General features: G+C 34.7%; 1 protein-coding gene and 1 non-coding gene across 3 annotated transcripts; one reads left to right on the top strand and one right to left on the bottom strand.

Moving 5' to 3' along the window:
• The first annotated feature begins 106 nt into the window (after positions 1 to 106).
• TRNAG-GCC (transfer RNA glycine (anticodon GCC)) lies at positions 107 to 177 on the top strand. The gene has a single exon. It is a non-coding gene; the product is annotated as a tRNA-Gly (tRNA).
• A 31-nt stretch (positions 178 to 208) lies between these two features.
• On the bottom strand, positions 209 to 4,522 carry LOC142613921 (flavin-containing monooxygenase FMO GS-OX-like 4). 2 transcript variants are annotated; one of them, XR_012840326.1, is made up of 7 exons: positions 3,824 to 4,509; positions 3,656 to 3,726; positions 2,079 to 2,231; positions 1,878 to 1,960; positions 1,572 to 1,727; positions 1,318 to 1,491; positions 209 to 638 (listed from the first exon to the last, which is right to left on the bottom strand). XR_012840326.1 is itself a non-coding variant. In XM_075786438.1 (7 exons), the coding sequence occupies exons 1-7, from the start codon at positions 4,413 to 4,415 to the stop codon at positions 426 to 428; spliced, it is 1,422 nt and encodes a 473-aa protein (XP_075642553.1). In that variant the 5' UTR covers positions 4,416 to 4,522; the 3' UTR covers positions 209 to 425. The 2 variants fall into 2 exon arrangements, 1 of the variants encoding a protein (XP_075642553.1); XM_075786438.1 differs by having other exon boundaries at positions 1,592 to 1,727; positions 3,824 to 4,522.
• Between the last annotated feature and the right edge of the window lie 8,841 nt (positions 4,523 to 13,363).

The raw sequence follows: 13,363 nt of genomic DNA, 5'->3' as shown, positions 1-13,363 counted from the left end.
ACAATAATCAGATCAAATTAATATAATCAAAGGTAGAAAGGACTACGTTTTTTTTCCATTGCCGATTTGTCATTAGATTCACATCTGGCAGAGCAATAAACAGAGCGCACCAGTGGTCTAGTGGTAGAATAGTACCCTGCCACGGTACAGACCCGGGTTCGATTCCCGGCTGGTGCAATATTTTAGTATTACATTTTTAGCTTGCGTATACACTCCGAAATTTTAGCATTTTAAGCACTCTCAATATTTGGTTGTTCAGTTACAATTGGAGGAAATAGATGAATGCACCTCACAAATACCTGATCACAATCTTTCTCTCATTATTCTTTATTTGCAGTATTATTCAGAAGAATCAATAAACAGAGCGATTGAATAGGACACAGAGATTGTTTCCAGCATTTGATACAAGTAGTCTTGAAACTTGATTAATAAGAAGCACTCCTGTCACTAACTTTATGTGAGGTATACTTCATGAAGTCCTCGCAAGCTTGCAAAACCAAGTGATGGTCTTCACAATCATCACGGTAAGACTCTGGTTGAGCACGTCTGTTCTTGCTACTGGTATTGTACATTTGCACTCTCCAATCTTCATTTTCAGGACATCCACACTGAGCCGCAAGCCAATTGTTGTACTCAAACTGCAAAATTAGATCCAATGTATTTCTGAATATAATGTAATATACAAAACTAAACGTAATTAGGTTTGATTGCCTTCACTGGCCAAATACATTTATCATTGTCCAACTCAGCTGGTCTTCTACTATTAATCAAGAAAAATTATCCTAAACACATTGTCTTGTAAAGGTCAGTATTCAGACCCCCTTATCTTCTTTCATTGTGTTGGTGTGGCATCATTTAACAACATTTTGTATTGAAATGGTCATTAGCCACCGTACTTTACGCGTGCAGAAACCCATGGACAGCCCTAGCATGAATTGACTTGCCACATAATCATTTTGCATCCATTATATGACCGGAAGGGATTTTTTAAAACAATTTTTGAAAGTATAGGGACTAAAGTAAAACATTTTAAAGTATAATGATGATTTTGAAATAGATGCCAAAGGTTGATGACCAAATTTGCAATCTAACTGTAAATAAACAATAATTCTAGAGACATAACTTTCTCACAATTTTTTTTCATAATTGCTAAGGTGGCAAGTTATTAGTAGATAATAAAGTGATGTCAATATATGGTGGGCCATGTGAAAATCAATAACAACTTGCCACCTCAAAAAAGGTTGTGCTTGTATCATGACTTATAAATCAATAAATAAATCAAAATCCAACATATGGACCTGAGGAGGCCAAATTTACCTGACTGCTACCCATGTTATGAGTATATCTCTTAGGTACACCAGAAGCTTCAAGTGATGAGTAGAAAGCTTCAACATCTTCCATCATCTTCTCTTGTGTTGGAAGTGCAAATTGGTTAGACAAAACACCAGCTATCCACTTGCTTTGGAGTTCAAACATAGGGAAAGGAACAACCTGGCACAAACAACATATAAAGATCTACTTCCGCCATTTGATAAGATTAAATTAAAGATGCAACCAAAATAAGGGCATACTATTATAAGTAGGGATAAACCTTCCATGGTAACCCAACAAATGAAAGGCATGGGGCCAGTGCTGGTGGGAAAACATGCTTGTACAGTGGCCCCACACGGTTGTCATCCACATTCACAATGCCATTGGTTTCAAGAAAAGGAAAATGATACTTGTACCTTAAGAAAAATAAACAACTTATTGTTACTTTTATTTTCTGTATTGTGTTTGGTTCATTCACGAATTTTGTATTCAATAAGAAAATTTGTTTAAAAAAAATTTGGTCCTAAATCCAAGCTAAAGCCAAATTAATGGAGTATGCAGCATACCCTGTGCAGTGTAGAATGATGTCAGCATGGACAAATCTCCCATCTTGGAAAATCACAGTTCCATCTTTACGCACACTTTCTATCTGCATCAATCTCATTTAGATTAGAGCTTTATATTAAACTTTTCATAGAATCAAGTCAATTACTTGATGGACTTCTCATGATAGCCACCAAATTCTCACCAGGGGTAAGGACTATTACCATGGGATGAAGCCACATATTATCATACCCAGACTGCTCTCCAGATGTTTCATCTGCAACACTTCTAGCCGCTACATGGACTTCTTTGGCAACTCCTGCTATGTCCCGAGAAATGTCAACAGCACTTGCTGAACTCCCTATCAAGACTACGACCTGCATGATGCAAAACATAGGTAAGGTATGCGTGGGAGGTACAAGGACTTTATATAAATTGATGAGAAGTGAGTTGTTTTTGGTAATTACTTTATGATTTTGGTAATGAAAACTTTTTTTTTGGGGGGGGTGGGGGGGTGGGAGACTTCGCTGATTCCATTCAAATGTGTTGTTCAAGGCTTACTCAAGGAATGTTATGCCACCAAGATTGATTGATCTTAATCAATAAACCTTCTAAAAACCCGAACCATATAGTACTTACCAAAGAGAAATTTGTTTTTAGATCTCCCATATATTTTATATCATCCTTCTTCATTGTAATTTGTAATATATTAATGATCAGATGTATATTTAGTTAAATCACTCATATTTGTCTACAGAATCCCTAATTCAAATGTATAACAATTCAGTACAATATTCCTTTTCTTAAAAATAAAACCCTTTTTCTGTCCCACCATTCATGAAATATTATGCCATCACATTAGTAAAGTTTTTACGAGGTTTCAACACATTTGTAGGTTTCTCCAAATATCAAGTTAGTACAGTTTTCTCTGTTAAGTGAATTCACAGAATTTCTATAGCTAAATGTCTTATGTACTCGTGTGGTTATTGTCAGTCCAAACTCCGGTTTGTTGCAATATAGAACATCCCATTATACTTGGAATTTGGAGAGCTAAACAGGGGAGGCTTTTTTCTTCTATAAAGATGAATAGATACAAGCTCTGCAATTTATACAATGACATAAGATATGCCTCCAATGGAGACTAGCGAGGATGAAGGTGAATCAGATAATAAAATGTATCAATGCAGATGCAGTCCAACAAAGAATTATGGTCCCCCTAGAACAACCATAATAGCATTGTCATCAGGAATGTGAATCCTCATCCTAATCTAACTCTTGACATAAGTAACAATCTTGTTCCAATAATGTCTGCAAACTTAAAATAAGTCAAAACAATTCAGTGATTGCTGGACAAAACTTAATTTTATATGGCACAGTGCAAAAGAGAATAACCAGGCAATTGCTGATTAAAACATGATGAAGATGACGTTGATTAGTAATGTTCACATTTATGTCAAGTGAGCAATTGCTTTGCACGCATTTACTCATATAATGATCTCCCGGATAAAGACCTAAGCTGTAACGTGAAAAGCTCGTCACTATTAAAGGTCCTATAGGCTATAGGCTGTAGCTACTTGCTTAACTGTTGGCGATGGTAAATTGTAAAAGCTCGTCTTTTTTTTTTTTTTTTTTTTTGGGGGGGTTGGATAAGTGAATTGTGGACCCAAAATGGAGGGAGAATCAAGAATGAGAGATTAGCATGGTCCCCACTCTCTCCATCGATTGTGTAAATCTAAGTAATAATATGGAATATGCAGCATTGCAAGTAAAATTTTATTTCAATTCCAAACCTGTCACGTACTTGATCTCGAAAAGGCTCAGGAACACGATAGTTGTGGCTATGCATTTGCTTCCCCGGCCACTCATTTATTCCTGCCACAAACACACACAATAAATATTAAAACAACGACCTTGTCAATATATACTGAGTACTGACTAAACTCAATTTTTGATGTTACAAATTAAGTACCGGGAATTTGGGCCACACGAGGCTCGGTGTAGTGGCCGTTACATATTACAACGGCATCGAATATCTCCGTTTCATCTTTGCCTGACCTCTGTTTTGATTTTATTTTCCATTTCTCCTCCTCCTCCTCCAATCTCACGCGCACTACCTCCGTTTCAAACCTCACCAACTCATCAATCCCGAACTCGAGCGTGAAGTCCTGCAGATACAACAGAACCTCTCGGTGACCCGGGTACCGTCTCGGGTCTCTGTCCGGGTCGTCTTTGGTCACGAACGGGTAGCACCGGAAGCCCATGCACTCTCGGGGGAGGTTGGTGCGGAGGGACTTGTAGAGGCTGGAGTGGATCGTGGTCCGAGCCGGGTCGAATCCAACCGGGTCGGATTCGATTTTCGGGGTGTAGACCCAGGTGCCGCCAACCTGGTCGCCTCGTTCGAAGACAACTACGCTGTGGCCCTCGCGGCGGAGCTCTAGGGCAGTTACTAGGCCTGCGGCGCCGGCTCCGATCACGGCCACGTGGCGAGATGTGAGTGGTTGGGGCGCAGGTGGCTGTGGTATGGGCAGGTGGCATTGCATTTGAATTGTTGTTGTTGGCATGTTTTGTTTAGCCGTTTTATTTATGATAGTAAGAATAAGAAAGAAAGAAAGAAGAGAGGTACTGAGGTAGGGAGAGCTCGCTAACTGGGCAATGCTGTTGTTTTTAAATGAACGAGAATGACGGTTTTGGAGTCGTTAATTTGTTTGGGGAATACACGGTCGTCATGTGTATTATGTTACAGGCATGTAACTTGAGCAGGAAAAGAAAATTCACAATTCGCAACTGCTTTACCGACCATCCATGTTCATTCTTTTATTTTTTATTTTTTATTTTTTTTATTTTATTTTGCTATATATATATATAATTTTAATCCTACACTTGTTGGTTGTAAATTTGGACCGCATTATTTTTAATTTGTAGTCAATTTAGTAAATGTCTTGATATTGATTAGCAGAGTATAAGCAATTTACAATAATAGATCAGGAAAATATTTTTTTTTAAAAATTTAGATTTGGAATATTGTTTGATGGTCATAGATGATGTCTAAACGGGTGTCCTTGTTTGTCTGGTTGCCAAGAAACCCCATAAAAAGTTGGGGATTTTTTTATAAAATTTTTTATTTATAAATTCTCACCCATTCAATCTTTTTTTTTTTTACTTCGGGAGATGGCTTTTTTTTTTATATTATATTATATTTTTATTAAAATTGTTAATGTGACCATTTTAATAGTGTAAGGTCGTAATTTGTACCTAAATCCAACAAGAGGAAAGGTATAGGCCCAAAGAGCCCAATACAATAAATTTATAGAGAATTGGTCAGAAATTTTGTTTCTAATGAACTTAAACAATAATAACAATGGCCCAATATTGCAGAATAAAAGGGATGAATCAGTTTGTATGATGAAAGTTGTTCTCGAACTGAAGCCGAGGAACAAATTCTTATATTTCTTCTCTCTCACAGATGGATTACAGATATTCAGTCTACAGTGTTTTCTCTTTTCTTCCCTAATCCCCTTTGCTCTAGGACCTTCTTTCTTCCTATACTCCCTCCTCTCTCCCATTTTTACTCTCTATGTGTAGGTCTAGATTGCTAACATTGATACTTGCCCCATCAACACCTTTTAGAAGTCTTTAGGTAATAGTTGTAAGATTGAAAATCACTGTTTAAATATTACTTTCTCGTTAATGCGGCTAGAGACTTAGATACAGAGCATTCAATGCGGTGGTAGCAACTTTCTCTAAAATATTTTCCAACTGTTCCTGCTTCCTGTGCCCCTATGAAACATATCTTCATCCACAAGATCTCCTATAAAATCATTTTAGTCAATATGACATGTCATCTGACCCTTACTTCGCTTAGCCAAGGAGATACTCCTTCTTGGATTACTTCCATTGGCTTCTTCTGCCACAATTTGCTCGTGGGTCTCTAAGTCTGACATCCTTATCACTACCAATCCGTCCTCAGGCAGGTAAACATTCTCGGACAAAGCCCATGACCCAAAAACACATATTAGGCCTTTCATCCCTACAAATAGAAATAAATATTTTTTATTATTTTATTTTCCATGTGCAATATATACATACTGTTTGCCACATAAGTATTTTTCGTTAGTGATAGTGAACTAAATCTGACTATCTCCAATTCGTATATAATGTCGTCTAAAGGCAAAAATATTAACTCAACGTGAGAAGGTCGTCCACACTTAGGAGGTCGTCCGTGGGTATAAAGGTCGTCCATTAGGGAAGCACCTGATAGACGATCCCTCAACACTTAGAGATTTTTAGAATAAGTTTATATCTAGAAACTTATAACCTAGTCCGCATTCTACTATTCCAAATAATAAGCGAAATCTTTACTCATTGCTCTAACCTCCCACTATGTTCTTAACTTCCAATAACAGTTATAGAGGATAAGGTTGAGCCTTCTAACTTCTATAGCAGTTATAGAAAATAAGATTGAACTTCTTAACTTCTATAGCAGTTGTGGAAGTTAAATCTGAACTTTCTAACTTCCACGAATATTGGGGAAGTTACTAAATAAGTAACCACTTTAAAACTCACTATATAAGGACTCATCAATATCAAATGAAAGTAAGTTTTTCACTACTCCTAAAAAGTTGGAATTCTTGAGTTCTAGAAAAATAACTAATTTAAGCATCGAAGGGTTCTTGGCCAGTTCATTCTGGTCTCCTTTGATCTTGTTTTATTTTCTTTTCTGGCCTTCCAAGCAATCACTAGCCCATTGAAGCCCGGAGCATTTAGCCTACTGACATCATCAGCTAGTAAATTAACAGTAGAAACTAAATTGATTATAAGTTAAAAATAATAGAGTTCAAATAGACTATTACCAAAATGAATTGAAGGGATTAAATTCACTATATCCCTAAAATCTAAGGAGCAAAATAATATTTTCCTTTTTATGCTTATAATTTTTAATTTTTTTCACTTTAATAATTTTTATTATAAAAAACAACAACAACAACTTTTTGTATCATCCACTAATCTTTTTTAATTTTTATTTTATACAATGGAAATCTCTCAATGAGCCTAAAGAAGAGCCTAAAAGGAAATAAAGTTGATAAGTTAGGGTCCCAAGTCCTACAAACGGAGGCCCAATGAGCTAAATTATGGGCTAAACAATTGTTAGCACAAGGAAAAAAGAAAGAAAGAATAGTTAATAAAATTTCAAAGAAGAGATAATCCCAGCCTAGACAAAGTTCTGGATCATAAATTATGCTCAAGGCCCAAATTCATTGGGTCTTGAGTTTTATTCATTAACCCATGTCTTTGAGTACAAAATTCGGTGACAAGTACCATTAAAATTTTCAAAAATATCCAATTTAATTTTAATTCATACCCAAAAAGACTACGTACATCCCAAAATTATAGTTCAAGCTAATATTTCATTCCAATCTTTGGTTCCTTTCACAAAATTATAGTTCAAGCTAATATTTCATTTCAATATCACTGACTAAATCAAATAAATGTTTAATATATATATATATATATTTTTTCCATATGGAAGAAATTCTAGTTTTTTTCCCCTCTAAAATAGTCTTATAAATAACAATGTATAGCGAGTTGAGGGAGGTTTCTCTAAACTAACTTAAAAATAAACTTTGTTCTTTAATTAAAAACATCCAAAAAAATTTAATTAAAAACTCCAATTTAATTTTAATACATACCCAAAAAGACTATGTACATCCCAAAATTATAGTTCAAGCTAATATTTCATTTCAATATCACCGACTAAATCAAGTAAATGTTTAATATATATATTTTCCATATGGAAGAAATTCTAGTTTTTTCCCCTCTAAAATAGTGTTATAAATAACAATGTAAGCGAGTTGGGGGAGATTTCCCTAAACTAACTTAAAAGTAAACTTTGTTCTTTAATTAAAAACATTCAAAAAAATTTAATTAAAAACTCCAATCCCCTTCTTATTTTAAAAAATAGTTATAAAAAAAAAAGTAACAACACCATCCCTTTCCCTTCCCCTCCCCCTCTACCCAATCATAATTTAGAGATAAAGAATCACATCCATCGTATGAATATGTAAACTAAGATGCACTACAGATTTTTTTTTTCTTTTGAAGATTCTTTTTGTGAAGCCAGATAAATATCTGGAACAACATTTAAAACAAGGCACCAGCGATCTAGTGGTAGAATAGTAGCCTACCAGTTTGCCAAGGTACAAACCCAGGGTTCGAAAGGACACCTGGTCTGATCATCCACATTCCACAGGCATATACGGACATGGGTAACTCATGCAGCAACACATGAATTGTACTAGTGAGTGGCCTATAAACAAATGCATGGTTTTAAAATACTTAGAAGTTTGAGCATTTATGAGCAATCTCAATATTGGTTTATTCAGTTTCAATTCAGGGAATATAGAAGAATACACAGTATACACCCCTCACAAATACCTGATCACAATCTTTCTCATATTATTCTTTCATTTACAGTATATCTCAATCTTGGTTTATTCAGTTTCAATTCAGGGATGGTAGAAAACACCCTTAATTCACAAATACCTTGTCACGATCTTTCTCATTTTATTCTTCATTTACAGTTATTCAGAAGAATGAATAATTAGAGGAATGCAAGAGGGCACAAGGGTTATTGTTCCAGCAAGTCATATATACAAGGGAAGTCTCGAAACTTGATTACTGAGAAGCACACCTGTCACTAATAAGCTTGAAAAATCAAGTGATGATCGTATCATTCATCACGGTAAGAGTCACATCGAACACGTCTGTTCTCACGATTGGCATATATAGAACATTTGCACTCTCCAATCTTCACTTGTAGGACATCCACGCTGAGCCGCAAGCCAATCGTTGTAATGGAACTGCAAAATGAAATCCTAAGTATTTTCTGAACAAAATAAAATTAATATTAAGGTATAAGAACTAGAGGAATGAAGTTTGATTGCCATCACTAGCCGAATAAATTTCTCCTTGTCCAATTCAGCTAGTCTTCTAATATTAATCAAGGAGAAATTTCCTAAATGCATATTATTTAATTGGTGCAAGTCAGTGTAAAGACACCTTTATGGTCTTTTTTTAAATTTTTTTTAGATAAAAATATTATGCTACTCACAGCTTGAACATTTTCCATTCTAGATTCCAAAAATTTTGTACGTGTTAAGGTGCCAAACCCTTATGACCTTTCATTATGCAAGTGTGGCATCGTGTAACACTTACATTGACAATAGGTCATTTTACACCATACTTGGACACAATTTTTTTAAAAAAAATTGTAAATTTAGGAGTGAACACCTGTATATGTTTGCTTAGAGCAACACCAAGTAAGAGAAAACAAAACCTCCAAGAGTCAATACCGAGGGTTGGCCGGAGTCCAACACTAGACGGTTGAAAAAATTTAAAGAGATTTTGTTCATCAATCAAACTGTAGTTTATGTCCTAGTACAATATTGAGTATATAAAGAACTAGTGCTAAACCCTAGTTCTATTAACATAAGAAAACCTTTGGTTCTAATTCTAATTGACTAAGGAATCCTAATTTCAAATGACTTAAGAAATCCCAATTAGAGAATTACACTAAATACCTTGACTCTAGCTAGGAAATTAAGTAAAAAGAAGTAATAAATCTAATTAACATCTAATATCTAAAATAAAACACAATTGATTAATAAAAAATCAATCAACTCCAAAATTAATAAAACTAAATTAAAATAAAGACTTCTTTGCGATTCATCAGGTAGGCCCTTGACTAGGCCAAATTTACCTGAGTCCTCTCCATGTTAAGAGTGTATTGCTTAGACACATCTTCCATCATCTTCCCTTGTGATGGAAGCTTAATTTGGCTAGACAAAAGACCAGCTATCCACTTACTTTGGAGGTTGGAGTTCTGTTTCGACCTCCAACCTCTCAGTTCTTGGGGTCTTTAATGTTCCTGACCTTTCTTACAATTTATTTTCTGTGGGACAATTAGCTGAGTTAGGTTCTCGCATTATCTTTGATTATTCTGGGTGTATTGTGCAGATCTGAGGATGGGACAGGAGCTTGAGACTGGTTCCAGAGTTGGGCGTATGTTTCCCATGGACAACCTTTGTCTTCCACTTGTTGCTCCTGTTTTTGTTGTTGCAACTGCTACAATTTCTTCTATTCCTTCTCTTGCACTTTGGCATGCTTAACCTAGTCACGCATCTTCCTCTCGGGTACAACAATTGACTTCTAGAGGTTTTTTAGGTTCAGTGTCTATAGAAAATTTTGATTGTGTTTTATGTCAGTTAGGAAAACAACCAGCTTTGCCTTCCAATACTAGTGAATCAATATCTACTGATATCTTTGACATTATTCATTCAGATGTTTGGGGGTCTTCCACTGTCTCTAGTATTGGTGGATCTCGATATTTTGTTATTTTTGTTGATGATTACTCTCGCTATAGCTGGATTTTTAATATGAAACATTGTTCTGAATTATTGCAAGTATATTGTGATTTTGAAAAAATGGTTGAAACTCAGTATTCCAAACGCATCAAAATTTTTCAATTTGATAATGCTTTTGAATACACTCAATATGATTTCCAAGCTACTTTGCATTCCTATGGCACTGTTCATCAACTAACTTGTCCAGGTACCTCTCAGCAAAATGGTAGAGCCGAACGGAAATTTCGTCTTATTCTTGACATTGTTCATACTCTCCTTCTCTCTGCCAAAGTTCCTGCTCCTTTTTAGGGCGAAGCTGCACTTCATGCTGTTCATGCTATTAATCGCATTCTCAGTCTTGTCATCCAAAATCAAACTCTATATGAACGCCTTTTTAGGTCATCTCCAGATTATCATCACCTTCGCTCATTCAGTTCTGCCTGTTTCGTTCTTCTACAGCCACATGAGCATATCAAACTTAACTTGAGCCTCGGTCAAGGCTTTGTTGTTCTCTTGGCTATGGCGAAACTCAAAAGGGGTATTGGTGTTATGACCCTGTTTCTCATCGTCTTCGTATCTCCCGCAATGTTGTTTTTTGGGAACATCGCCTCTTTGTCGAGCTCTCTCACGTTCGTGCCTTTCTATCTTCCTCTTCTGTCTTAAATCTTTTTCTAGATGAGATACATATTCCTTCTATTGCTGCTCTTGATCCTCCTGCAGTTGCTCCTAATTCTCCTATAGACTTCTCTATCCAACCACCAGATATCATTGATCCCTTTCCTACTTCACCCTTTAATGAACAGGTGGAAGATGAACAGGTCGAAGATGAGCTACCTAACCCTAACCCTGAGCTTGGGTCCCCTGCTCCTGCTCCGCCTGAAGATCTTGCACACAAGATTATGTCACAACCCAAACCTGTACTTCAGAATTTGGATCACGACCAGCATGCTAATATCAAGTTTAAACCTAATATTAACAAGAACCAACTTAAGTTTTACAAAAGCTTCCCTCTTTCTTTTCATTCTTGTTTCTTTACTTAAGTGATATAGCCTTTCACTTGACATTTAGAGCATCTACACTATACTCAACCAATAACACAATTCACTAGTTATTCAAATTCTGAATTTCACATAATACATCTCTTAATACTTTAAGGTACACAACTTCCATTAGATCCTAAAATACACAATACTGCAAAACTAAATATCAAATCACTAATTTGGGATCTATTCTTTTAAAACTAAAACCAGCTCCTTCCAAAACTCAACTAAGGCTCCCTCTGCTCTAAAATAAAACCTGTTGACTGAAAGAGTGGAAGGGGTGAGCTAAACAGCTCAGTAAGGGTAAGATACATACAAATTTAATAAGAATGCATGTAAATTAAATCATTTCATTTTATAAATAATCAGATAGGATAACATCTTTTCATGCATAATATTTTATACTATTTATAATAATAACTTATACACTCTTCGTAGGAAAATAATTGTTCTCCCTTTTCTTATCAGAATAATATTACCAAAACCTTTCAAACTGAATTTCTTTCATTTCTTACAAAGTCACCAAATGTAATATTGATTGTTTAAAATCATATACATACATATATACATATACATATATATATATATATATATATATATATATATATATATATATATATATATATATATATTCTCATTATAAAATAATCATTTTAACTTAAATCAGATAATTGGTAACTTTGTCTTAAACTAGAAACATCTTGACGAATATGAAAACTTTTGTTTTCTCGTACAATATTATAACTTTCATAATCATAAAACTTAACGTTTCATAAAGAACAGATATCTGATAACTTTTTAACATAAACTTGTACTTTCATCAAAAACTTTATTTTTATAGAACACTAAAACCTTTTTATTAGATTCTTTATCTTTAAAACACAATAGAACTTCAAAAATGTTATCTTTAAAGAATAGCTTTTCTTTTTATCATAAACTTCCTTTCATGAGAGTTTTTAACTTTTCATAACATATTTAAACAATTCATTATCTCATAATCAATAAAATAATATAGTTGTTCATAACATATTGGTTAGTCCATATTTGATAAGTCTCTACTTATGAGCGCAGATGCACCACCCATCCTTAATACATACTTTAATCGAGCGCGGACAAACCGCCATCCTCAGTACATACTTTGATTGAGCGCGGACGAACCCCCATCCTCAACACATACTTTGATTGAGTTTAGATTACCAAAGGACATAACCTGAAAACATTTCGTACTTATACATCATATTAAAATTCATAGTTTGCATAACATTTCACAATAATAGCATTTCCATTATTTTCTTTAAACAACATGTTCGTGGAAACTAGTAATAACATTAATATGCTTAAATCATATACATAAGGTTTCGAAAGCTCACGAACATATCTTTGTCTGAAACATGATTATATGTCATATCTCTAATAAAAAACCTTTTTAATGCATAATACATTTAAAATAACCTCATGACTTCCTGAATGCTCATATAACTTATCCTTTACCTGAAAGCAGAGGAACTGAAAGCCTACAGTCGAAGGAGCTTAGACTTGGGTACTGGTAACACCTAAACCAAATATCAAAGCTTATTACTATCAATTAACTTACACATTCATCTCAAAGCTTATCTCTTAAAATCAAGGAAATCCTAATCCCACCTCAACGAGGTTCCCACAAACATACAATGCATGCATCAACAAATGATGTACCAACTAAAGAAAAACCATCATTCTCATTTTTATATCATATCTCTAGAAGACCCAACTTCATTTCAAAATGTGCTTTGAGATTAGGACAATAATGCATGCATAAACATGAAATCCTTTAAGCATCGTCATGTAACTATATACACTCACATGGCAACACATTGAACAAGACAGCTTCATAAAACTTCAGAGCAAACAATAGGATTATAGGAACAATATAGAAATACTAGTAGTGGTGTATTGACTGTATTTCATTTATGACATTAAGGTCATATTTTAAGATAGCAAATGGGAATCAATTTCACATTAGATTTTTATAATTTTTTTATTTTAATAATCAACTGCAAAAGGGGATATTAACTTTTTTGACCCTCAGAT

The sequence above is a fragment of the Castanea sativa genome, chromosome 10, assembly GCF_040712315.1.
Source record: "Castanea sativa cultivar Marrone di Chiusa Pesio chromosome 10, ASM4071231v1".
Taxonomy (NCBI): Eukaryota; Viridiplantae; Streptophyta; class Magnoliopsida; order Fagales; family Fagaceae; genus Castanea; species Castanea sativa.
The sequence above is the reverse complement of the archived record's forward strand: the minus strand, read 5'-3'. Positions and strand labels throughout refer to the sequence as shown.